Here is a 25,862-nt window from a genome sequence, read left to right as displayed (position 1 = left end):
CATCCAGAGACCGGACGACGAGGCGACCCCTCTTCCTCCGCCCCACGACCAGTCGAAAAACTCTATTGAGAAGATCATCGCTGAATAATACAAACTCATTATTCGCAAATCGCAAAATGACCATCTATATTTTTCTTCTTCTACCTTTTCTTTTTTCGATTTTTTTCTATTTTATTTTTTACACGATACGCAGAGGTTTTTTTCCGAATTTTTTTCTCATACGTCTTCAGCTCAAAAATTGAATCGAATCCGTAGCCTTTTTTCTGGGCTTCTTTTTTGAGAATAATGAAATTAAAATCGATCAAACTATGCGCGCGACGACGGTGTAAATGCGTTGCTACGACGACCGAGTAATGTTTAGTCGCTCATGTCAAAAAGTCTTCTGCAACTGTAAGGGTTTTTTTTTTAGATCGTCGAACGAAAGAAAACGTAGAGAAAAAACGGATAGTAGACGTGAAAGAATAGAAAAATTATCCAACCGATCCGCAGGGAGAATTTCAAGGACGAAGAGGTCCTTGCCTCTGAACAGCCCGTGAAAGATAAAAAAAAAAAATGGAAGTTGGACCGGTAAAATTTTATTTTTCTTATTTCGCCACGAATTTATATCCTCCTTTCACACTGTCATAAAATTGTAATAAAAATCCCTTGGGATGTTAGAATAAAAGGACGAACCGCGTTTCAGGCCTTAAACATAAAAACTCTGACGGACATCGAGGACGAAATAAATCGACGAAGGGAGTCGGAAAAATCATCCGGGCTCTGGAATGACCCAGGAAAATTTTTGGAGACTTTCAAAGAAGTGGAGAAAGAAATCGAGAGCGATAACGCGGTGGTGGAAAAAGATCCGGCCTCGAGTTTTGAGGATCTGAAAAATTTGTTACCGCAGGAAGGGGACGCGCACCGCGAGAACGGAGGACTAGATTTGAATGATTTTGCTGAAAAATTGCGCGCCGAAATTGAGGGTGTAAAACAATGTGCGGAATCGACGGGGACCGATTCGTTAAAAGCTGAAAATTTCGCACTCGCTGCTGACTCCGAAGAGTCGTCGATGGTTGAAAATTTCAAAGAACTTAATCGCGATGAAAAGTACTCCTCAGATCCCGACGAAAATTTAACGAACGACTCGTGTACGCCCGATGTCAATGAAAACGTGGAGCGCGAAAACGCTATGAAAAAAATTCCAGAAAACGATTCGCTGCCAACAGCTCTGGATAATATCCATATGAAAAAATATACCGAAAATGATTTTGAGTCCGACGATTCGGACGAGACGTTGTACGAAGATTTGATGAGGAAACCACCCGAAAAATTCATAAAACCTCAGAGGATTTACGAGTTTGACGAAAAGAAAGACGGTATCAGGTAACACAGCGAAGTGGACTAATGATTCGAATCGCAATGATTCTTTAATTAATTTTTTGTTTTTGTTTTTAGAATGACTGAAGAATTGATAATGAAACATTGCAAGGAGAATGATCTGTACCAGACTCCTTACCTCAACAACGTGTTGTACCTGCATTACAAAGGTGAGACGAGGATAGAAAAAAAAAAAACCAGATACGAGAAATGGAAAATTCCGTCGTGATTAAATTTATAGGATTTTCGTACATCGAGAATCTGGAGCGTTACACGGGCCTGAAATGTTTGTGGTTGGAGAGTAACGGTATTCGTGAAATAGCGAATTTGGAAAATCAGAGCAATTTGCGTTGTCTATTTTTGCATCACAATCTGATCGAAAAAATCGAGAATCTCGAATGCCTGCCGAAATTGGACACCCTTAATCTGTCGCACAACTGTATCCGGGTCATCGAGAACCTAGGTAACCGCTCAACAGAAAATATCTCACTTTTTCAAATCTTAAAAACTTTCTTCACACGCTATTCACGTCTTTCAGGTAGTCTGAAAAACTTGAAGACGTTAAATCTATCTCACAATTACCTTAAGGATTCATCTGGCCTTGAACACCTCAAGGATTTAGATTCAATTTCGATCCTTGATATGTCGCACAATCGTATAGAATCGCTCGACGTTGTAGACGTAAGTTTTTTATAATGCAAAATTTATCATTACCATTCCTTTTTTTTTTTTTCCTCCTTTTTCTCTTCTGCCGGAATATGAGGCAACCTCCGATCGGTTACGTACCATTGGATAACAACGTACCGCGTGATGTTTAGACCTGAAGAGACGATATAAAAATATATAAATAACAAAATTTTCACATAATATTCCGGCATAAAATAAATATCTGAAACGGGAAGTGACTTCGGACTGCATTGCGACGCTCGAGTTTCACGTTATGTTACATGCAACTATACTATAATAAAAACGACGCACGCGGACGCGCTGACGTGTGAATGCGAATAATTTTATTTTATCTTATTCCTTTTTTTCAACTAGTCCGTCATGTTTACTCTTCTTTAGAATGATATCTGTATAACTACGTTATAGATTTAAATTCCTACGCATGAATCTCGCCGTTATCGAGAGTAAAGGATATACCCGCATACCCAACCTAGATGACGTTTATTATCAGGATCTGTTTCTCTCAAACTTCACGAGGTGTTTGAATAAATGAAAAGAATTTTAATAAACAACAACATTCATATACCTGCAATACCTGTATACACATATAACCTGTGCATGTCTCGTTGTACGCACAGGGACTCCAATTCGCAATGAAATGCAATTCGATGCAATGCCAGCGTGTGTTGCAACTTTTGTTATTTTTCTTCCTCTTTTTATTTCTTCTTTTTATTCTTGTGTATCCCCTTATAGAACCTTCTCTTTTCCGCAATTTGAATTCTATGAACGAACAAAACAGGGAATAGAATGGGAATATTTTATTATTCGTTTATGTTATTGTAGAATTCACGCGGGAGGGGTATTTACATAGGTGTAGTATATATACATGTACGATATATATTCATAGCACATATATGACGCCCATTTTTTATTCTCTCCGATTTTTTTTTTTTTTTTCATTCATTTATAAACTTACGTTTTTTTTTTTTCCTCGTCCTGACGCAGATTCTTGGATCTATGAAAAATCTTCGGGTCGTGACGTTGACAGGAAATCCAGTGATAAAATCTGTAAAGATGTACCGGAAAACTATGACCTTGAAATGCAAACAACTCACCTACCTCGACGACCGACCTGTATTCCCACGAGACAGAGCTTGCGCCGAAGCTTGGTGAGTTTCTGTAACACAGAAATTATTGCCAATCAGTCAGAGAAAAGCAGAAAAAAAAAATACATTCTTCATTCGAATCATTTTTTAATTTTTTTTTCCCCGTGTACCGCAGGATGCGGGGAGGTCCTGAAGAGGAGGTCGCCGAACGTAACAGGTGGATTCAGGCGGAACAAAATAAAATAAATGACAGCGTTAAGGGTGAGAAATAATTATAGAACCTGTTGTTCCTTACGTTATTCGTTCTCCTTTTTTCCCGAAGCTCTCATAAAGAAGAAGAAAAATTTCGAGGCGGTAGCGGCTGCGGAGAAGGAGGAGAAGGAAAGAACGGAGAACCTGGCGCAGGAAGTGGTGGATGAATCTGAAACAAACCAGTCGTCGGAATTGGTATTATCTGTCAATAATGTCATTTTGAAAGTTGACGTTAATCTATAGCAATCACGAGCCGAAAATCTTACGAAGTTTTTTTTTCAGTTGGAAATCGAAGGCAGAGTTAAATCTGGAGCTTCTTTGCCCGATTCGTCATGCGGCGAGAATTCTGACGAGGATAAGGAAATTGTAGGAGATTCGGAAGAAATAGCGAACGACGATCGGATCGAGGAGATAAAGCTACCTTGGAAGACTGAGGTAGTATTGGAGGATTGATAATTTTTGTTCTTCCATATATCCTTCTGCTTTTCATTTTTATTCCAGATACGCGAGACGAGAGAACCTCCGCGATTGATAGAAGATATAACAGATATAAAAGAAAACGCGAAGGACGACTGTAGGGAAAAACGTCTGGATAATGGCATCGTCGACGACTGCGGTACTCGAGATCCCGAGGGAGATTCAAAAAATATTTCTTCCTTGGAAAATGACGGTGTTTCCATAGAAACGAAAATATCTGAAAAATTAAACTCACCAATTCTGATCGAAGAAATTGTCCCTGAATTGGAGGATTCTTCCTGCGGATCGGGTAATCACGTGTCCCGGGAACTCGGTTCGATCCGGGAAGAAATGAAAGAATTTTGCGACGGTATGAAAAAGTTCACGGAAGAAAACGATATAATATACGACAAGGGCGACGTGGTTGGATTTTGGGGGAACAAGTCATCGAGCAAGGATCCCGAGGGATCGGAAAACGAGAAACACGAAGATCAGGTCAAGTGGTGGAGCGCGAAGGAGAGGAAACTGAAGGTGAAAGAGGTGATGGAAAATCGTGAAAAGAAAAAGAAAGAAGAAAAAAGAGACAAGATATCGAGCTTGACGTCGTCGATGGATACCCTACTCATCGACGTCCCGGTAATTTCCCCATCCCCGGGGGATAATGAGTCGCCAAAAATTAGCGGCGGTGGTAAGAGATCCCATGAGAATATCGAGGGTTCTAACGAGGTGGGTAGGAAGAAATTCTTCATCGCTGAGGCTGGGGGTGGAGATCCTGAGTGGCAGAGGGAATCCATCGAAACCAATTCGATAAGTGCAAGATGTCGAAGGCACGTCGTCAAAGAAACTAAAAGAAAAATGTCTCACTCCTCTCCACTGATCGACAGCTGCCTATCAAATTTAATAAAAGATACGGACAGATTGAGACTCACGCTGTCCGATAACAACGAGGATTTACCTGAAAAGGATCGTCGAGATCCCGTGGGAATTTCGTTCGACGAATTTCAAGCCACTCTAGCCGCAGCCGAGAGTCAAAAGCATTTGTTAATTGAGCCGGATTATTTGAAAATCAAAAAATCCAACGATCTATCGCCGTTGGAAACGAAGGAAGCAAGTGAACATCAGTCGTCCGTTCAACTTGACACTTCGTCGGGTGCGGGTGACGGCTCGGTAAGGACTTTGGTCGATTCGGAAAGCCCTGTAGAAATAGATCACGGCGATCCCGAAATCGAAAATATGGACGCCGAGCTGCGAGCCAGAATAACGAGAAACATTAACGCGCCAAAAACGGAAGAGCAGAAAGAACGTGGAAGAATGTTGGCTACCGCTTTGATGACGAGGTCAAGGGAAGCAATGGCGCGGGGAAAAATGCCGGAACGAGATAATTCCCCGGGTTACGATTACGACGAGGTAAATTGACCCTCATTTTTCCCCCAATAGGTAATCAGGTCTGATTTCTGACACTGTTATTCTCTCATTCCTCGATTTGATTAACGTGCATTTGATATACCTACGACACATTTCCGGACATGCCCGATCATTGTCATTTAATTATCATATAAACGTACCGATAAATTAATCTACGTATCTAACCTGACTTGATTTTACATAAATATTCGATTCGTTCACTGTGCTAGTGGTACCAGAGAAATAATAATATAACCTGGTGCAGTGAAAAACAAAGCATTGAAAAAATTTTAAAGGTCAAATTAAGTGAAAAACCATCGCGTCATTTCCGCAACACCCACGTCTAATGTTTCAATTATTTGAATAATTCGAATAATTATCGTTATCGTCATTATCGTAATCATAATTAAAACACACTTACTTTTTCAATTTCCAGGATGCTGTGAATGCGAAGTTGTTAACTACTCGTCAATTTTTCGGTACAGAGGATGAAAAAAATCCATTGAATTGTAAAAAAATCATTGAGATCTCCGAAGATTCCCACAACAATAATCAAGAAAGGGATAACAGTGGGGAGGATCAGCTCAATGTTGAAATTTCTACCGATTCTTCTTCCGTGGCAAGGACGACTTCCTTGTCATCATCTTCGTCATCTTCTTCTTCGTCCTTTGGATATAAAAAAATGGTCAAAGAAATCAACGTAATATTGGAGAGCGAGGAATCCTGCAAAAATTTTCACGAAGAAGATAATGATGAAATAAAAATTGAACCTCAATCTCCAAATGATAATACCAACGTTATTTCAAGAAAATTAAAAAAAACGTTAGAAATGACCTTAGCCCAGGATAATAAGAATTAAGTTGATATATAATAAATCCAATTAATCACGTACGATGCATCACGTCGTCCTACGTGATTTCCTTGGACCAATTTCTCACAGCTGTTTTATTCTTCTTCTTTCCTTTTCTCTACGTTGAATTTTTTGTCTACCTATAATGTATATGTATATAAATTACTGTATTTTCTATATTTAATTTCTTGTAATGTTATATGTGATTGTTAGTATTATCGTTATTATTATTGTTGTTATTACCATTATTAAATATATACACGAATAGCGACGAATAAAATATTTCGATATACGTACTATGCATACATACTATACATATGTATCACATAATAGTATACTGTATATCGAATATTAATTTATATATACTAATTGATTAAATATTCTACTATATACCTTTGAGATACATAGGACATCATCGGCAGATTTCTTCAAATGGAATAATTTATTTGTTTAACTTTAATTATTTCTTCTTAATCAATTTCAATTTTAATTTGTTTCTTCACTTTTGCGCATACACACGCACATGGATTGTAATTTTAATAAATATTACCGATATATTTTATCAATTATATATATTAATAGCTAATAACTATTATTATAATTGGTAGTTTTTTTTTTTTTGCATTATTCGACGTACGCACGCATACAAATGTTCTCAGTTTGTTCTTTTAGTCGAATGATTTCTCATCATAATAATTATCATTATTAATGTGTAATAATTTTATTTTTGATCCCCCACACAACTGAAATTATATTGTTATGCTATTATTCGTGTTGACTCCAAGATTTTCTAATTAATTTTGACTTTTTATGTCAGGTGTGATTCGGCATTATGGTATTCTGATTCGCACTGTATATCTCGATTTGAATTATTTGTACTTTTAATTTTTCATTTTATGCTTCTTCCTCTTCTTCTTGTCAATCTTCTTAGTGACAGCGCGATAATTGGATGATTAATTGTTCGTTGCCATATTCTTTCTTGTTTAAATCTTTTCAGAAGAGTATATCAAAAACTCGTGGATATTTTTTTTTGTCCTCAATCGAATATCGAATAGCTGTAGATATTTTCTTCTCCTGCATCTTGTTTCGATTTGTTCGAGATTTTTTAATTCTCAGTTTTTGTTTCTTTTCTTTTCATATTATACACATACAGCATAAGAATCGATACAATATAGATACCTAATTAATAATAGCCACTAATCTAAAATTCATGTAAACTATAACAAGTGAGATTATGTTTTAGAGTATGTAATATATCATGATCCTTAATATGTATATATTTGTTTTCATTCGTCAATTTTCAAAGTTTTTCCGGATTCTATCAGTTTTTTCTTTCATTTTCTTCACATTACCTATATACCTAATAACGACGATATATGTTATATTAAACACTACAGTTTGCTCATACATACATTTCGTTCGTTATGAATGTCGCGTGTTGTATTTTTTTTTTGGTTCATTTGATTTTTTTGGTTTTTTTGGTTTTTTGTTGTTTTAATTTTTCACCATATTATACGTTGTTTTTTGTATGCATATATATTTTTCATCATTCCACATACAATGTATATGTATACTTATATATTTACATATATAAGTTCTGACATATAGGCCCCTGACTATTAGCTTGCCTTAGCCTCTGACATTGATGAAATCATGATTGTTATATCATGATTTCATATTAATAATACATACGAATATTATATATCGTTATCATTGTCATAACTATATCACTACCATTTTTCAAATAATATGATTATTATTATTATTATTATTATTAATCTGATTATTTTTCGGTACTACTAATTATACGTTTTTCTTCAAAATCATACGTCGGACGATCATCGTTCATCATCCGTATGACCATATTCTCCGCGTGGATGTTATACATATAATGTATAACGTCATTCTATTATTAATTAATTCACGATCATTCTTTGTATATATTAAGTTATTTTTCATTAATTGTGGTTAATTATCATTATTATTATCGTTACTAGTTTATACATATGAGCAGGTACTGCAATCGCCCATGTACATACTTATAATATGCAATCGAGGGACCTGCCGTTGTCATATGTATTTTTATAAAAAGTGATGGTGTCCTTATATAATAATAGGTGTATCATTTTTTTTTTAACTATTCAATTTATAGTAGAGTCGATAACAAACATATTATTATTATTATTATTATTATTATTTATAGCGTAAATTTTGAATTATCATATGTATTTATAATGTATATGTATATATGCGCGGATCCATCAACGTGTTCTAATTAAAGTTGGTGTTCGTATCGATTTATTATATATGTGTACATAGGTACATATATAGATTCATATATACGTAACTATGTACAATCGTTATGATGAATGTTAATCGTAAATCGTAAATCGTATGTAATATGTATAAGTTTATTAAGATTTAGTTAGCAGATTTTACGGTGGAACGTAGTAATTATTTTTTTTTCGTTTTCGCTTTCTCCCCTCCCTTTAATATGTTAATAATGTTATAAATCGTTTGTTTGGTTTTTTTTTTTCCTTTGAAATTGTGAGGCAGTATTCCTGATAGCTTAATCACATAATGTATAATTAGTACAATAGGTATATTAAATATTCCGTCCATTCAAAACGAGTCAGAGAAATTCACCGATGAAATTTATACGAAGATCAAACATACAGGTAATCCATTTACCATAGATACATACGATGATCGTTCAATTATCAATATATTGAATCATGATTATTCTTTCATAACGAATAAATATACGCGGAGGACGGTGAGCAATTATAGATTTATCGCGTTAACGTTATCCTGATTATTAATATCATTAATATTATTATGGATTATACACCTAAATCGTTACCTCCATGGTTTTTCATCTCTTGCACATCGAGTCGATCGACTAATTAATTCATTAATCAAAGAAAACAAAAACTATTGAAAAAATTATGCACATGAAATTCTTGAAATAGGACCCAGATATTATTCATGTTACATTATGTATAGATAATTTTTTTGATCTTCTCTCTCGTTCAACCGCGGAAATATTTCTTCATCTCCATATTATATTCGATCGAATTATTCATTTAAAGTTAACTTTTTTAATACTCCTTTTCATTAATATAGATATTAATTTCGAAAGTATGTTGGAGGCATTGGAAAATTGTCAGTTTCTTTTTTTGGAACATAAAATAACGTTGATATGGTTAAGGTCATGACAATTATCGATAATAAATAAATAAATACATTACCTATGAGATTGATAATGATAAGATCAATGACGATCGTTAGAAAACAATCACATATAATATACGTTGATTATCGCATCAGGGGGGGATTGCTGAAAAAGGAACGAGTTATGTAACGAAGAAACGAACAAGAATAGGTAATAAAATACCGATGAAAAAAATTAATATACGAATAGACATAGAAAATAAACAGAGAAAAAAATTATTTTTGGTTTTTCCAACAAACCACAGTTGAAACATTTGGTTTTCCTTTTCGCATGTTTCCACCATGTACGACGCCGCTGTAGACGACGATCATCGGACTCCTGCGAATCACCACCATGGTAGGTACGTGAGATGGTGATATCTCTCATCGCTGGATGGGCGAATATTTTAGTCGGTTTTTAGACTGGAAAAAGAAGAAAAGAGAAACCAAAAAGTGGAAGAAATAAGAAATGAAGAAGAAAAAATCAAACAACACCAAAGTATAGTTACCCATAATGGTGTGAAAATTTCTATCTTTTTCTTAACAATTTCAAAGAAATAATGAATAGAAAATGTATGAAGAAAGAGAAAAAGAAGAAGAAAAAGAAAGAGAGTAAGTAAAATAAAATCATTCAGTACCAGGTGAATATTGCTATAATTACGTCAGCAGTAGATATAGAGATAAGCTTGATTACGATCAGCTTGATTCGGTGCAAAGATGCATATTATTTATTTATTTATTTATTTTTATTTATTTATTCATTCATTATTATACTGAAATATGTATGTACGTATGTATGTAGTATTTTATGTATACTATATGAACGTGTATACTTATTTATGTATAGGTATGTAACGTACGTTCTATGGGTGTTCGTGTGTTTTCTTTCATTTTCTTTTATATTTTTTTTTTTTTTGGTTTTCTCAAAGATTTTCTCCGTGTAATACGTCTTCATATTATATTTATATATGCATATAAGCAACGAACAAACAAACAAACAAACAAACAAACAAACGAACAATCAGTCAATCAATCAATCAATTAATCTATGTATGTATATATCAAGTAAATCAGCGGCGATGATCTCTTCCGATTTCTTTTTCTTTCCTATTATCTCATTTTCTTCTTTTCTATTCATTTTCTTCTTTTTATTATCACTATTATTATTATTATTATTATTATACATGTCATAATGTATAATGTTATAAGGTATATGGTTATTAATACCGAGGCAGGGATATCCGATGTATGTAATAATAATAATATGATTAAACGAAACGTGCTAAATACGCCTTCTTCTCTGTGTAATTAATTATATAATAATCGCGTGTTTCGTAACCATATATATACACACACACACACATGTATATATACATATATACGCACAGGTATATACGTATATATACATATTTTTTGGTTTCATTCTCATTTTCATGATCATTGTTATCCTTGTTTTGTTGTTGCAAATTTTTTTTTTTGTTTCATTCATCTCTTATTTATTTTTATATTAAATATTAATAATTATAAATTACAATTATTATTATTTTTAAATGCATACACAGTTTTTTTTTGTATTTTTACTTTTTTTTTGTATTTTTTTTTTGAATTTTTTTCATTTTCTTTTTAAACACCTATTGACAAAAATGGAAAAAACTTTTTGTTATCATTTTTTTTCACCGTTCTTTCGTTATATTCATTCTCAACTTTGTTGCTGTAAAATTTTCGGTTTTTTTCTCTTCATTCTTCCTTCCTTTCAACATCATCATCATCATCATTATTATTATTATTATTATTTTTGTAATACGAAACCCAACAGACTTGCTCAACATTATCGTAATGGTGTTTTCTTGTGGGTCCTATTTCAAAAATTCATATTCTCAAATGAAAAAAAGCATTTTTATTTGTAATACTTCTTTCGTTTTCTCGCTTCCTCAATGATTTATTGGTTGTTTATTCACTCGTTTTTTCTTCTTGCTCTTTCCTTTCTTCTGCTTTTTCTATTTGTTACAAATTCAGGATAATAATTATAATAATAATAATTGATATAACAGCTACAAACTAAACGTTTACTCGTTATCTTTAGGTAGATACATATTTAGGTATTTTTTTCCTTCAAGCCCGGGGGATCCAAACCACAACCCCCTACATCTGTTTGTTTTTTCATTTTCATACTGAGGGGAGGCATTGGAAGGTGGGAGGGAGCGCTGAGAGTTGGGAAAAAGGGCCTGTTTTTTTCGCTCTCTAGCTCTCTTACTTACTTGTTAACTCAACAAACGCGCAACATTCGAAAGATTTGTGTTTAACTCTCCTCATCCGTATGCATTTGTATCCGTCTTCATTCGTTTTCCTACCGTTTATATTCATTACTTGTCTTTTCTCTACCCCTTTACCTTGAATAGAAAAACCACTTTTATTACCAGATTCTTATCCTTTTTTTTCTTTTTTCCCTACCCTCATGCGTTCTCGTTCTTTTACACCTTCTCGTTCTTCATCTCTCTTTTTCTCTCTCTCTCTCTCTCTCAAACACACACACGCACACACGTTCGCTTCAATAATTTGTATACATATTATAATAAATTTAAAGACTGAAGTCGACTTTGTGATGATAATAATATTCATAATATTAACGATAATGATAATAATAGTAATAATAATATAACATTACATTCTATCATATTCTCATCACGGAAGAGTGTGGGGGGGTAGTGAGAAAATTATTAATCGTTAAAAGTTTGTTTTGTATAATCGTAATCATTATCATAATCGTAATAATAATAATAATAACTAGAAATAATAACACCTTTGATTCAATTAGGGATTTGATTGGTGAGGGGGACAGCCCAGTTTGGCGAAGGAAAACTCCTTGGACCGTCTATGGCGATAGCTATACAAATAAATAATAATAGAAATAGAGATTAATAATAGTAATAATAATCATAATAATAATAATAATAGTAATAACTACATATACATGTGTATAGGTAGGTATGTATTGTAATGTTCGTCTGTACGTATGCATGTATATATGTATGTCCGCATATGTATGTATGGGAAATTTGGGATGGGGAGATTCGGGATGTAAGGGGAAAAAGTAAGGGACTGATAACCCTTTACTCCCATATCCTGACCTATCATTTTTTATCCACAATTTCTTTACCCCCTTATTACTGAACACGTTTTCATCTTTACTATTCTTCGAAATACTTGCAACACGCGTACGTATAGTTCTAGTATAAGAACTCCTTTACCTATCATTGTAACTTGTTTTATCATTTCTTTTTCTTTTCTTCCCCCCTCGTTTAATAATAGTAATACTATTATATTTTATTTTAATATTTGTTTGCATGTTTTTTTTTTTTGTATCTTCACATGTAAATAAATAATTAAATTACGTTTAAAACAACGCGCGTTTAAATATTCTTGTACCAATGCCTTGAGACTTGAGCTATCATTTTGTGCTGGTTACGTGTGTGTGTGTTTTATTTAATTTCTGTTTCCTAAATCCTCTTTTTCCCCTTGCTCATTTCCTTCATTTTTTCATCATTCTTTCTCCCTTTTAATGCGTGACCGCAAACGTACGTCTGTGCGTGTATATTTTATATACCTAACATTCTTTAGACACGGAAAAAAAAAAACAAATTCACTTCCGCAATTGGAGAAAATTTTCTCCCACATATGCAACGCGACATACCAATATGGATGCATTTCAGATCTAGTAATCGATTCCACCATCGATGTTTTTTTTCCCTACTTCGTTTCCTTTTCCCCCATATTTTTATTTTACCTTCAAATCTTCAATCTTATTATACAATAAATGCGACGCCAATATTGTGCGAGTAGAAAAATCTAAACCCGTCCCTAAAAAATCTCGAACAGATTTTACGTATCGCCGTGATCCGGGCGGAAGGGTTTTCTTATCCTTGACGTGTTTCTTTTTTTGTTTCTATTCTTTCCTTTCTTACCTAAATATGTATAACATAATAGGTGGGTAGGTATAGGTGTAACATGTACATGTAAGTATGTAATTATTATAATTTTTTTTTTTTTGTTGTTTTTTTTCTCTCCAATTTATTCATCTCCGCGCGATCCTAAATGATAAATTTTTGTTTCCATCTTTATTACTTATTTTAATTTAATTGTTTTCCTTTTTTCTTTCCATTATTAAAATCTCGACCTCAGATTTAAACACGTACTACATACGCACGTACGTATATAATATATATCAGTGTATGCAGTGAGATTTATGTATCTCGAATTTCAAATCAAAGCCCCGCGATAATGAATGAGTGCACTCTGAAAATGGTAGGTGTGATTGATTATGAAATGGAAGAACAGAAAACGCCGATGAAAAATCAAAAAAATTATTGATCAATTTTATCAAATATTTTTTTTTTTTTTTTTTAATCAAATAAAATGAAAATAATAATAAATAAAATAATTTTGACTAATCAATATTATTATTTTTTTACAGAAAAAAGAGTTATTTTTGGTCAATGGGGAATAAATTTCCGAACAAAAACCAATAAAAAAAAATCAAATGAAAATATATACAATGAAGGAGCGTACGTTGGTAGCTGTAGTTTTTTTCCTAGTATCCTTTTTTCATACTCCTTTTGTTCATCATCAATCGCAAGATCTGCGTCACTCACCCCTTTGTTAACTGATTTGAATCCTCCTACTTCTTCTCAATCGGATTATTCTTCGTTCTGTTATTTTTTTTTTATCACTCGCCAACGTTACGTGGTGGTGAAATTTCTAGCATCTCTTCAAGCAATATGATTGTAGCGACGAAGGAGAATGGTCGTTATTGTATCGTATAATCATATATAGTTAATAAGTTTGTTTTGTTTTGCTTTGTTTTCTTTTTTATATATAATATATATGTATAATTATGTGTTAATTAAATATGATAACCGTCAGGAGGTGAATGTGTGGAAATGTGCCTATGCGCGCGCGAAATATGTGGGGATTTATTTATCGGTGGAAAAAAAAGGGTTCGATGTAGGAAAGGTGAAGGTAGGGGAAGGTATATATGTCCTATATTTCAGTGGCTCGTTTTGTTATAAACTATAAACTAGAAACGTTGGTACTCGTGGTTTGTTACCGTGTCGGCGACCTTGGCGTTATTATTTTTACGCCATTTTAAATCGAGAACGACGCGGTGTTTCCGCACATAATCATTACCACCACAACCCAAAACGTTCTTACATTTAATACTTTGATGTCCAAAGTTCCTGATTAACTTCAACTCCGTTGTACCTAGCGAGTGATAGCTTTTTAACGATTTATTATTATTAATCGTCTTGTTCGTCATATTTGTTGATACTGCGACGACGTGGTCGTGATCGTGGTCATGATCTTTGTTATAATCGTTATAGTTATCTTTATCATTATCGTTATCGGTTGTCAAGTGGTGGTACTTGATACTGATGCTGTATGCGGATTTGCTGCAGTTGGTTCTTTGGAGGAACGTCTTGGGCTTAGCCCCAAGTTAGTTCCAGATGCGTAGGAACGAGTCCCATGAGCCCGTCGCCACCGCCATCCCGTCCTCCGTGACCCCGAGACACGACACACGGTTGTCGTGCCCAGCCAGGATACCTAAATAGACACCCAACGACATCAACGTCGAGCAGCCATTGCGGACCTGCAACGTTCGAAGAGAAAAATTCTTTCGATCGTCGGCTACTCACCGGCACGTTCGCTCTTCATAGAGTCCCAGACGTTGCAGTTGAAATCGTCGTATCCAGCCAGGAGAAGCCTACCCGATTTGCTGAATGCGACGCTGGTGATACCGCATATAATGTTGTCGTGGCTGTACATGGCGAGTTCCTGGTCCGCCCTGATATCGAAAAGTCTGCAGGTGGCATCGTCCGATCCCGTTGCGAACGCGTATCCGTTCGGGAAGAACTGTAACCGTGCGAAGAGAATACGTTGGAATGAATGAGTCTTCGCACGTCGCGGGTTTCAACGGCGCGATCGTACTGACCGTTACGGCGTTGATGTCGCTCTCGTGCCCGGGGAAGGTCTGCTTGCAAGAACCTTCGCGAATATCCCATAGTTTTGCGCTCGCGTCGCAAGCACCTGACACGAAGGTGCGCATATCGGGCGCAAGGGACAGTGACATAACGTCCCCCGTGTGTCCGATGAACGACGTGCACTGCTGACCGGTCTCGATGTCCCACAATGCGCTGTTCCCCCAAGTGAAATATTGTGTAGGTTCTACTCTCCTCGCGAGCGATATAAAAATCTAACTAAAATCTACGGGAGTTTTCGAATATTCTTACCATGACATGTCGCCGGAGCTTGTGACGATTTGGTTGTCGTCTAGGAATCGGCAGCAGGACAAGTAACCGGTGTGACCCGGCAATTCTCGGCTAACTCGTACGTTACCTTCCCTTGTCTTGAGGCTGTAGATGGAGCATATATTGTCGAGACCGCCGCAGGCCACGTAACTACCGGAGGGCGCGTAAGCGCAGGTCATCACCCACGATGATCGTAACGGGATTGCATGGACCTTGTTAGTCGTGTAACTGTCCCAAACGATGAGCTTGCCATCCTGGGACGCCGAGACTAGGTTCCTACTAACAAGGATCAAGTCACATGTAGTAGTAGCTTGTCGTTTACGGTATTCATGAATAATTGCAATCGAATCAACACATTTGCAAGAATAACACCATGCTTCCGTCGACGTATCGTACCTCCCTCAAAGTTCCTCCTCAAGATTTCTCGTCGATATCTTATTCTAAATAACGTTAAGACGTTGTATTGGTTAATACCTGGAATCGCTGCCCCAGTGCATAGCATAGATCTTGGCCAAATGTCCACGTAGCGTGCGCCTTGTACGCATCTGTATCCGTCCGATCGGTTCCATTCCCGATGTCGCTTGCGACAAACTTGTGTCGCATGCTGCTTTCCTAGCATCCTGATCGGTCACATGGAAAAAAGGGAGAAAATGACGAAAAATTATTTGAAAACGTTCGCACCAAATTCTGCAACTCGAATCGAAATTGGTGTAAAATTAATTCGTGGCTGCTCGATAATCCCGTACACACGTGTCGTCGTCGTCGTCGTCGTCGTCGTAGTTGCTGCGTGACATGGAACCAAAGTTTCTATCGTATCGTGGAGCATAAAATTTTCGCATAAATGCGACATACCTATTCACGTAAGTGGGAGATAATAGACTGGACGTTATAAAATAGAGAAAACAGGGGAAAAGAAATAAAAAAAAAAGGAATTCGGAGGGAAGTAAATGTAGTATGTATGGTAGAGAAGTAGATATGTTTCGAAAATATCTATAGGTGTACCAACGTGGAGAGACGGGACGAGATTTAAAACAGGGCGTGGGAGCGAGAAAGAGAGGGGTTGTACAACGTGTATTGATCGGACACCACGACGACGACGACGACGGTGGCGGCAGGCAGCAGAAAGGCCGGTAGTAGACCGGCACAGGCAAGAAAAGTAAGGAAGTAACGTAAGGAGAGGAAATAAAATCAAATGAAATGAAACGAAGGAGAGAACAGAGAGGAGAATAAGAGACAAAAAAGAAACTACAGAGAAGCAAAAATCTAGGGTTGTATCTACACTGGCTGCCGCGCCCTATAACTCGTCCAAAAAAGCACAGAACATAGCGAAAAAAAAAGGAAAGGAAGAATAAAAGAGCGCGTTTATATAATTCAGACATTGTCTCCACCCCCCGCGCAACGCGATTGCCCGATTTTTCCCCTCTCTAATTAGTGTCTTCCTCTCCCTACATAGGATGATTGTCGCGAAAATTATATAAATAAATTTTATAAAAATATAATCAACCGATACTCGTTCTTTTTCCTGTTTTTGTTACCCGGATTTCGAATGTTTAATCACCTATTATTCATAAATTGATGATGGCGAGATAAATTTGGAAAATATTTGGTCAATATTATCGTCAGAATTTTCGAAATAATATTTTCACTACCATTTTCATACTTCTTTTTCAATGTGCAATAAACAACGGTCTGTAAGGTCGTCATATCACATTATATGCAACGTATGTTAACAAGTTTGTAGTAGCGGAAACCACCGAGAGATACGAAATTCCGGTGAGTGACGATCACGGTCGTCCATGACGTTCGCAGAGGCTAACGATTATATTTGGAATCATCATGTCGAAGCGATCCTCTATGCCTCTATATCATCGCCATATAGTAATGCAACCCGCGGTGAACGTAAAAATTTCAGAGAAATAAAGAACAGCTAAGCAAAAAAAAAGTTAACAACGATTTAACGGACGCTACAGAAATTAAAACCAAAATTAAAATTAAACGTTTCCAAATACGTAACATATATAATAACAGCGGTTAATTTGAATTGACGCAGAAGTGCAACGTTATTATCAACTTTTCGCCTCGTTATTACTATTTATAGAAGGATATTCTCACAACAATTATTTTTTTTCGTCAGAAGAAGAAGAAACCTGAAGCTCGATCTGCATTATTTTGAAGAACAAGCGATCTTCCAGATTATGGTTGAGGATTGAAAGTGCAAGGATAAAACGAAATTATTGCTACAATCGTTTGATTTTTTTTTTTCAACTCACCCGGATGGCGTTCTTTAGCGTCTCCGCCTCCTGGCGAAGACTATCGAGTTCGTTCATGATGCTGAGTAGTCAACGGAGGGTAAATCAGACAGACAGGGGGTGATGTCCAGGCCAGATCCGTCCCTCCTTCTTTCCTTATTCTCGCCCAGATCCCCGAGTCTTATTTTTAATTATTAGTTCTTTCTAATCACCTGATTTCCTTCCTTTTCGTCTTTCGTTGTTTCTTATTCTCACGGTCACGAGAACGAACAAGGAGAAACAGAACTATAACTAGGAAGTCCTATCCTACCACAACCAGACCTCCGAGATGCCAGCCCCGCGAGCCAGCTCGACTACCCCACCTCCTCTTCTCCTCCCTTGTTGAATTTGAAACAGAAAAAAATTTCAAGAAAATTATATTTTCGGGTCAATTATTCGTCGATGAATTATCTGTAAAGAGAAGAATCAAATTAATTCGCAAACGGGGATGAAGACTCGACTTACTCTAAGTAACGAAGTGTCAGAACGTCATCTGCAATTATTCGGCATTTTGTCGGGAAAACTTTACGGTGTATATTTCTTTCGAAAATCTTACGATGTATAAAAAAATATGAACACCAACGATCTTTTTATTCTCTCCCTACTACACGCTGCCACGATAATTTTATTATTCCACTTTACCAAGTCAACTGTCTTCTTAACTATTTTTTATTTCTTCATTTATTCGGTTAATTATTTCTCTTTCAACTATTATTACATAATTCTATAATAAAAATTTTTGTACAAAACCGCGGTACAGAGCACCATACCTAGTATTTTATCGGACCATTATTTTTTTTTCTTTTCCAAATAAAATTTGCACCATCAGAGATTTTTTTATAACCACTGATTTGGTTTGTTCGAACGAAAATTAAAGAAGAAAAATAAATCGTTTCTCTCTTAGCGAATTATTTGGTGAATTTCTGCCCTCAGTAAGAGATAGAAATTCACCCAAAATTCTAGAGCACAGTAGTGTCTATTATAATGGCTAATTTTTCAAAGACAAAACGAGATGAAAAGAAAATAGTTACGAGTACAGTGATTGTCAGTCTATTGATTAAAATCTGATCGTCGTTATCAACTTTTTCTCTTCTCTTTTTTTGACTTTTTACTCCGTACTGCATTCGAGTTCTCACTGAATTGTATTCAAATGAGATAATAATTATACAAATGGGTTAGTAGTTGGTACAGTCCTCGACAGACAGGCTAATGAGTGAAACGAAAGAAAAAATTGAAATCAACTTCTAAAATGTTGATTACGCTGAATCGCACATATTGTCGTTACTATAGTTATGTCTATTATTATCAGCCTTATTTCTCTTTTTCTCTTCCAGTTACAGTTCAACTCTCGTAGACAACATATTCATCATCGTGATCATCATAGTCTATTCGTAATACGAAATAGAGAGAAAACGACGTACGCACGCGCTCATCCAACACTTTTATCATGCACACGAGAGAGAAGGAGGAGAGAGAAGGAGAAGTAGTTAATTTTGACGAGAAGCCGAAAAGCATAAGGAAATATTGGAAACAGATTTTTCCTACTTACAATGGAAAGGAAATAGAAGATGAGGAGAAATGATCGGATGAAAATTTCGGAAAAAAAAATTACCTATTCCCCGAATCAAAATGATCGTACAGGTAATGTCAATTGTAACAACAACGATATCTACACAATTTGGAAATCCGGACAATATACTTGACTATAATCCGAGAAGAAACTATAATAAACGTGCTATAGTATAAACGTTATACATATACGCGGCCGGACTCAAGCAACAGCGCGTAATCGATACGACGACGACGTCGACGTCGACGAGAACGAGGAGGTGTAGGACGACGCCGACAACGATATCATTATTTAACTCTAACAATAAAATGTATATCTACACCACGAATGTATTTGAACATACACGATTTACTGCAATATTTTTTCCTCTCATTTTAATTCACAGCAGAAATTTTTCAATCCGTAGTGCGTACGGAAATTGTCGTATTCAGGAAGAAAAAAAAAGGAAACTTAGATCCTTCTTCTTCCACAGTGTATATACATGCACAATAAACTACGAGACCTTTTGATCATCCGAAAATGTTTGAAGATAGATAGACGCGATTTATTCTCCCCGTTCTTCGTTTTCCGAACAACCCTACCCTTTTGCAACGATTTTTATACTTTCCGGTTCGCAAAAATTGAACAAATAATTAATATTCTTTTCAATTGAACAACTGCAACACCAATAATACCAACAATAACGATATTGTTCTCAGGGAAAGAAATTAAAGTAACGAATGGGTTATTCGTACACCTCATCTAGTGCATGATAAATCGGTATTGTAAGATGAGAAACCAGTTTCAAGTTAAAAAATATCCCAAATGGTGCATAGGTTTTTTTTTTTTCTTTTTTCCTTTTTTTAAATAATTTTTAAACCGTGCACAATTCGTTTGTCCGTTCGTTTATTGATATTAATTGCGATTCGTTATAATTTTTTTAAATATATATTTATTAAATTTTGTTGTTTGTTTTGTTATATATGTATATGTACGTGTACATATACATATATATATTTCCTTTTCGTTAATCGTTTTCGTATCGCATATAGAGTAATAATTTTCAACGTGATATTTTTCTTTACTTTTCTTGATATCTCTATGAACCGTCAAAAACACACCACCGAACCACCACCGACGAACAGACCACACCCAGCCGACGACGGAGCGAAGGTTTGCACGGGCAAGGGGAGCAGAGAGGAGAAACCGAGGGGGAACTTCGGGGCGAAAAGAGGGAACTAGGGAACGAGGGAACGAGGAAAAGGATGGCCGACGAGCGAGAAACGCCGAGCAGCGACGAGGTGTAGCTCGATTTCTGCTGCTGGTGCGAGGCCTGCAACGCCGTTCTGACGGATGACGGTAAACCCCTGAACTCACCGGCGCGGGCGCCATTACGATCGTCTTATGTCAGATTCAAAACGGCGAGAAAAAAACACCCCCTTTGGTCGGGGGTGGTATGTTGCATTTTCTCAAAAAAAAAAAGGATAAAAATCGAAACGATATCGATTTGTAACGACGAAAAATTGTACCGGAAAACGCGAGCCCTGCGCCGATAGCTTATTGTCAAAATAATGAAAATAGAAATGTACGAATAGATAACGTGATGAAATCCGGCGATTCTTTTCGCGTGGTATACCGGCGTCGGTAACTTTTAACCTTTAACCTTTCAAGGGCCATTGTCCTTTAAGTATAGTCAGTCACGTACCCCCGATGGATTCAGTATCAGTATTTGATTTCAACGGAGAATTTGTGATTGATTTTGAAAAAATAGAACTAAACAATTTGACAACATGTGTCGGTATGTCGATTGCCCCAAAAAATTCCGCCCTTTTTGGGCAGGGAAAGGGGAAGAGTGCGATGTACGAATTACACAGGGAGTATCGTGCGAAACGTCAGAAGCTTTAGATCTGAATAATAAAATGCAAGTAGAACCGACAATTCGTACAGCTGTACTATTAGAATTCGATTGATGTTTTTTCAATGTCTTGTCGTGAGTGAAAGTAAAATTTCGATAGCATAAAGGCTGGTGCGGCATGTAAAAATTGGCCAATCAATCGTGTCATCAATTATTCCATACCGAACACGTTGAATGAAATTATTATCATTACAATTACCGTAATTAGAAATTGTAAGTTTGATTGCATGATAATAATAACGGTGATCTTAAGAGAGAGGAATAGAAATTCTTAGAAATAAATATGTGTTTTGAATATGACTGTACAATTACGCCGCGTCTATGTCGTGTAAGTTGTCATTTCCTGTTGAGTCTAAACACAATTTCTGTAAACCTTGTACATTCGGTTTGAAAGTAACGTGAAGTACAAGATTTTCCATCTTCTCATTTCGTGTGGGAGAATTGGCAAAATACAAAATCGAGTAAATAAAAGTCAGGATAATATGGAGTCGCATTCCTAAATCTTCCAACATCTAGGAATGCGCACCGAGTGTATAACAAGACGTAATTCCATCTTCCATTTTAACGAGCTTTTGCAGCGAACAACGGAAAAATTATTCCCTTATCTTCGAGAGAATGAATACTATAAATATGACAGTTAATTTATTACAACCGAGAGAGGAAAAAAAGAAGAGATAGTAAGAAGTAAAGGAATATTCAAAGTCGCTGCAATTGTAGTTTAAAAAATGAGATTCCCTAAAAATATAACAACTCCAAGAATACTTCTTTTTCCCAAATTTGGTTGGAGTCAATTTGTTTATCTCTATATCCCCCGCCCTCTCTCGATTTCTCTCTCTCTCTCTCTCTATTTCTCTCCCTCTCTTTCCTACCAGTTGTTTAATTTTTCTACCATTATTTTTCATGCAATTCCTAGAGCTCGAGAGACGAAAATTGAAAACGAATCGGTTGATACAACGTTTTACGGACTACGGAGAGCTGTGCAAATCAAAATTGATATCAAATGAAATATGTGTAATCGAATTCGAACGGACGATCGTCATTTTCTATTCGGGCAATGTTAAAACCGAGTTTTTGGGTTCAGTGGCTCGACCAAGTTGAGATCTCGGTGATTTTCGGGCGTTGAATCAGCCACGGAAATATCGCAAGGTGGCCGGCGAATGGGTGTAACTGGGTCTCTTTTGACAGCGTCGGTCGAACCGCTACGGTTAGCAGACGCCATTTTTGATCCCCTATCGCTACGCAAAACGCCTGGCCTGGCTCAAACCGAACCGAGAGTAAGAGAGAAGGAGAACGAGAGAGACAAATCGTACATAGTACATGACATACACATGAAGAGAGAGAGAGAAAGAGACACATGGAAGCCAGAGTGAAGAAGATAGAAGAAATAGGATCTTCTTCACTCCCAAAAACTGCACTTATATTCTAGCCGGGTTTTCGTTTGTAGTTTGGATTCTTGTGCACGCTTAAAAAAATTGATGGTGTTCGAATAGGGGCGACGACGGGGGAGATTTTGGGTATTTCGGTATACCGGGGCTGGGGTGGTGTTGGTTTTACATAGGAGTATTGGTTATGACTCTTAAAATTCCAATGAGAATTTGTACCTGGTTAATCGTGTGATCCGTCGTCGTCGTCGTCGTATATCTTCTTCCTTTTCTCTCTCGTGATTTTTTTTCTTCCTTTCTCCGTCGACGACGAGGATTTTTAAAGGGCCCACCGAGTGTATCGAACTGCTTTTCACACTTTCCAAAAATATAACAACATAAAAAAATAAATTAAAAAAATGAAAAAAAAGATCAACCGAAGTTTCTTTTTTCTCTTTCTCGTTTGTTTTATGAAACTGCGAGTCTTCGCCTCAGGCTATATCCCGACACTGGCACAGTTTTATTATAATTTACCTCTTTTTATAAAATTCCAGGGGGTGAAGAAGAAGAAGAAGAAGAAGACGAGGAATATGCGACGACAGGCATATATGTACGCACAGTTCTATATGGTAGTTACGTATATCCGGTATAAAAAACAATCACACACAAATAAATTTATTATTATTAAAAATGTGTTCTTCTCGTTCCTTTCCCGGTGAGTAATTTATCCCCGATTAATTTCCTTCTGTTTTCGTTGAATTTACGTGAACTTGTTACTCCGTTGGCACACCGACCGATTTGTGAAACGTGTACCGGAGATGTAGAAGAGAGAGAAAAGCTAGGGAAAAAGGAACGAAAAATGAAATGAAAGGAAAAAAAAAATTGACGTATTAGACGAAACTCGACGGAACTAACGAACCATAGAGAAAAGCACTTGTAGTTGTCGACCGCCGATACGATACGATACGAAACTAAACGAAACGCGCACCTATACTGTGTAATAACTCGCGGTGTCTGCTATTCCTCCTCCTCCTCCACCTCTCTTATTCTTTCTACTTTTCACCGACGCTCCTCCTGTTTTCGGTTTCTATTGGCACGCCGAATATTATCAGACGTATTAATTTTATGCACTTTGATCGAGTATTTAAAATCCACTGTCAGTAACTTCACTTGTTTCTTACTTTTTTTTTCTCCTCTCTTTTTATGTTGTTCTTTTTTAACGAACGAACCGATGACTTTCCTGTAATAATAATTACACAGAGATATAGGTATAGGTATATATATACATGTACATATATATGTAAACTCTCGTTGTGTAGAGTGAGAAAAAAATATGAGGAGAAAAAAAGAGGGAGAAAAAGAGCCGCTGCTCACCGGAGAAACGGAGAACGGATAACCACTCCCCTGTAGAGTAGAAGTTTAAACCTTCGCCGCTGCTCGCTGCTCCTCCTCCTCCTCACTCGCCCGGGCAAGAATGAATATATCAGGATAAGGTTTTCACACAGCAGGTTTATGCCGAAGACGATAAAACCGTTCAACCGTTGTTACTTCAAATTGTTAAACGATAATTAGTTCACTGGGTCCAATGGCACTTGAACTTTATGTTTTCATGTGATATTTGTTAAACCTCGCCGACGGTGCCAATGAGCTGCTGATACTCCCAGAGCTCTGGCTTCCCGTTTATGCCCGTTGCTGGCTCTTTGCTGCTGCTGCGCCGATGCTGCTGCTGCCGCTTGCTGCTGCTGCCGTTCCTGTCGTTCCTGCTGCCGATGGCGATGGTGGTGGGAAACGGAGGTGGTATGGTGGAGGTGGTTGATACCCGAATGGCCCACGGAGAAGGGCGAAGTAAATACGAACGAATCAAAACCCAAACGAACGTACAGCAGGGTGGGGCTCCCTGATCACACTGACGTGAACCCCGGATGGCTTCCCAACGTCCCGATGCTTCGCTGACGTCATTTGTTTCACGCTGCTGTAGCGCCACCCAACCGGGCCGCCATTATTCGAATAATGTAAGCGCCCTTGAAGTGCCAAAGTCACCCTTTCGAACGTCTCGTACCGTCTGAAACAAAGAGAATTCTTCAATGAAATATGAGAATTATTACCGAACAAAAATTGTTGAATAGCTTCGTGATCATGCTTAATGTAAACTAATTGTAACTAAGCTCAAAATCGCAAATTTCTGATGCCATAGCCGCTACGCCAAATAGGAAAAAGGAGATTGGAACGATTGGTTGTTTCTTTTTCGTTTCTAATCAGAATTGAATGTCCTCAAATTTCCTTAGAATTAAGAGAACTCAATTAACGATCTATTAGTTTACACACGGTTTGGGATGACAGAGATTTTGTGGGATAAGGGAGACGGTTTTTCGCTACCGATACGACTTCTCTACGTTCGATTACCTAGACCGAGACGAGACGACTGTGGGGTGGCAAATTTTACGAAACTTGGAAATTCTGCTGGCCAATATCTTTTGGAAAATGTGAAGAAAACCAGCGGCAGAATTCAAGATCAGAAAACTATGCCGGGTCTCCGATTCTCGCGAGTTCATGAAAATTCCGAAAGATGGTTGGCGAATTTATGCGTGCGGCAGTAAACCGCAATGCGCAGATTCAAACGGAAAATATTACGGCACACCGGAGTATGTAGAAGATTTTTTCTTCTCAATAAGCGAGAGAATAAATAAATAAACTGCCACAATCGTAACACGGAATTACATAGCATCACCACCACCAACACACCGGACGAAAGGAGGGAACAAACGAACATGATTTTTTCACGCAATTATCGAGTCGCAAAACTAGATCGTTGTGCTGAGAAAACTAAGACAAAAAGGGAAAACGATGGAAGAAATAACGGAAATCAGGAGCAGAAAGTTTCTCGGTGTCGGGATGATGCAATGAGGGGTACGAGACGAATTATATGAGTCGGAAAAAAACAACGGCCAAGAATTCGTCTAATGAAATTGCGGAGCACGAGCCTTCCGTATCCTGCGTATAAGTATAAGAAGAGATAAGGTTGCGTGGGCGGGCTTGATGGCTACGGCCAATTTACACGCGATAATAATATACGTACCGCTACACTTTTACGTACCCCAAATTCCCACCACAGTATACAGGTTTATCTCCAAAAAACCAAGAAAA

At 36.8% G+C, this 25,862-nt stretch overlaps 2 protein-coding genes across 8 annotated transcripts; one reads left to right on the top strand and one right to left on the bottom strand.

The window, feature by feature from the left end:
* Window positions 1-427: 427 nt before the first annotated feature.
* On the top strand, window positions 428-6,254 carry LOC105689196 (dynein axonemal assembly factor 1 homolog). Its single transcript, XM_048657782.1, has 11 exons — window positions 428-567; window positions 683-1,362; window positions 1,435-1,526; window positions 1,598-1,819; window positions 1,895-2,037; window positions 3,028-3,191; window positions 3,304-3,389; window positions 3,451-3,575; window positions 3,663-3,815; window positions 3,882-5,243; window positions 5,677-6,254. The coding sequence occupies exons 1-11, from the start codon at window positions 553-555 to the stop codon at window positions 6,097-6,099; spliced, it is 3,465 nt and encodes a 1,154-aa protein (XP_048513739.1). The 5' UTR covers window positions 428-552; the 3' UTR covers window positions 6,100-6,254.
* A 4,926-nt stretch (window positions 6,255-11,180) lies between these two features.
* On the bottom strand, window positions 11,181-24,622 carry LOC105689252 (guanine nucleotide-binding protein G(I)/G(S)/G(T) subunit beta-1). Of its 7 annotated transcripts, none has more exons than XM_012406145.3 (9): window positions 24,093-24,619; window positions 23,253-23,958; window positions 22,959-23,096; window positions 17,876-18,231; window positions 16,080-16,225; window positions 15,588-15,884; window positions 15,290-15,491; window positions 14,994-15,210; window positions 11,181-14,901 (listed from the first exon to the last, which is right to left on the bottom strand). In XM_012406145.3, the coding sequence occupies exons 4-9, from the start codon at window positions 17,930-17,932 to the stop codon at window positions 14,795-14,797; spliced, it is 1,026 nt and encodes a 341-aa protein (XP_012261568.1). In that variant the 5' UTR covers window positions 17,933-18,231; window positions 22,959-23,096; window positions 23,253-23,958; window positions 24,093-24,619; the 3' UTR covers window positions 11,181-14,794. The 7 variants fall into 7 exon arrangements, with proteins under 7 accessions (XP_012261568.1, XP_048513788.1, XP_048513789.1 ...); XM_048657831.1 differs by having other exon boundaries at window positions 22,959-23,556; window positions 23,638-23,958; XM_048657832.1 differs by having other exon boundaries at window positions 23,900-23,958.
* Between the last annotated feature and the right edge of the window lie 1,240 nt (window positions 24,623-25,862).

The sequence above is a fragment of the Athalia rosae genome, chromosome 7 (genome assembly GCF_917208135.1).
Source record: "Athalia rosae chromosome 7, iyAthRosa1.1, whole genome shotgun sequence".
Lineage (NCBI taxonomy): Eukaryota > Metazoa > Arthropoda > Insecta > Hymenoptera > Athaliidae > Athalia > Athalia rosae.
This window is presented reverse-complemented; position numbering and strand designations above follow the sequence as displayed.

Coding starts and splice junctions, on each gene's coding strand:
- LOC105689196 (XM_048657782.1), top strand. Junction 1,363..1,434: donor GAAAAGAAAGACGGTATCAG/GTAACACAGCGA, acceptor TTTTGTTTTTAG/AATGACTGAAGAATTGATAA. Junction 3,816..3,881: donor AGCTACCTTGGAAGACTGAG/GTAGTATTGGAG, acceptor TTTTTATTCCAG/ATACGCGAGACGAGAGAACC.
- LOC105689252 (XM_012406145.3), bottom strand. CDS start 17,932: ATGAACGAACTCGATAGTCTTCGCCAGGAGGCGGAGACGCTAAAGAAC. Junction 16,226..17,875: donor CGCTAAAGAACGCCATCCGG/GTGAGTTGAAAA, acceptor GTGACCGATCAG/GATGCTAGGAAAGCAGCATG. Junction 15,211..15,289: donor GCGACATCAACGCCGTAACG/GTCAGTACGATC, acceptor GCACGGTTACAG/TTCTTCCCGAACGGATACGC.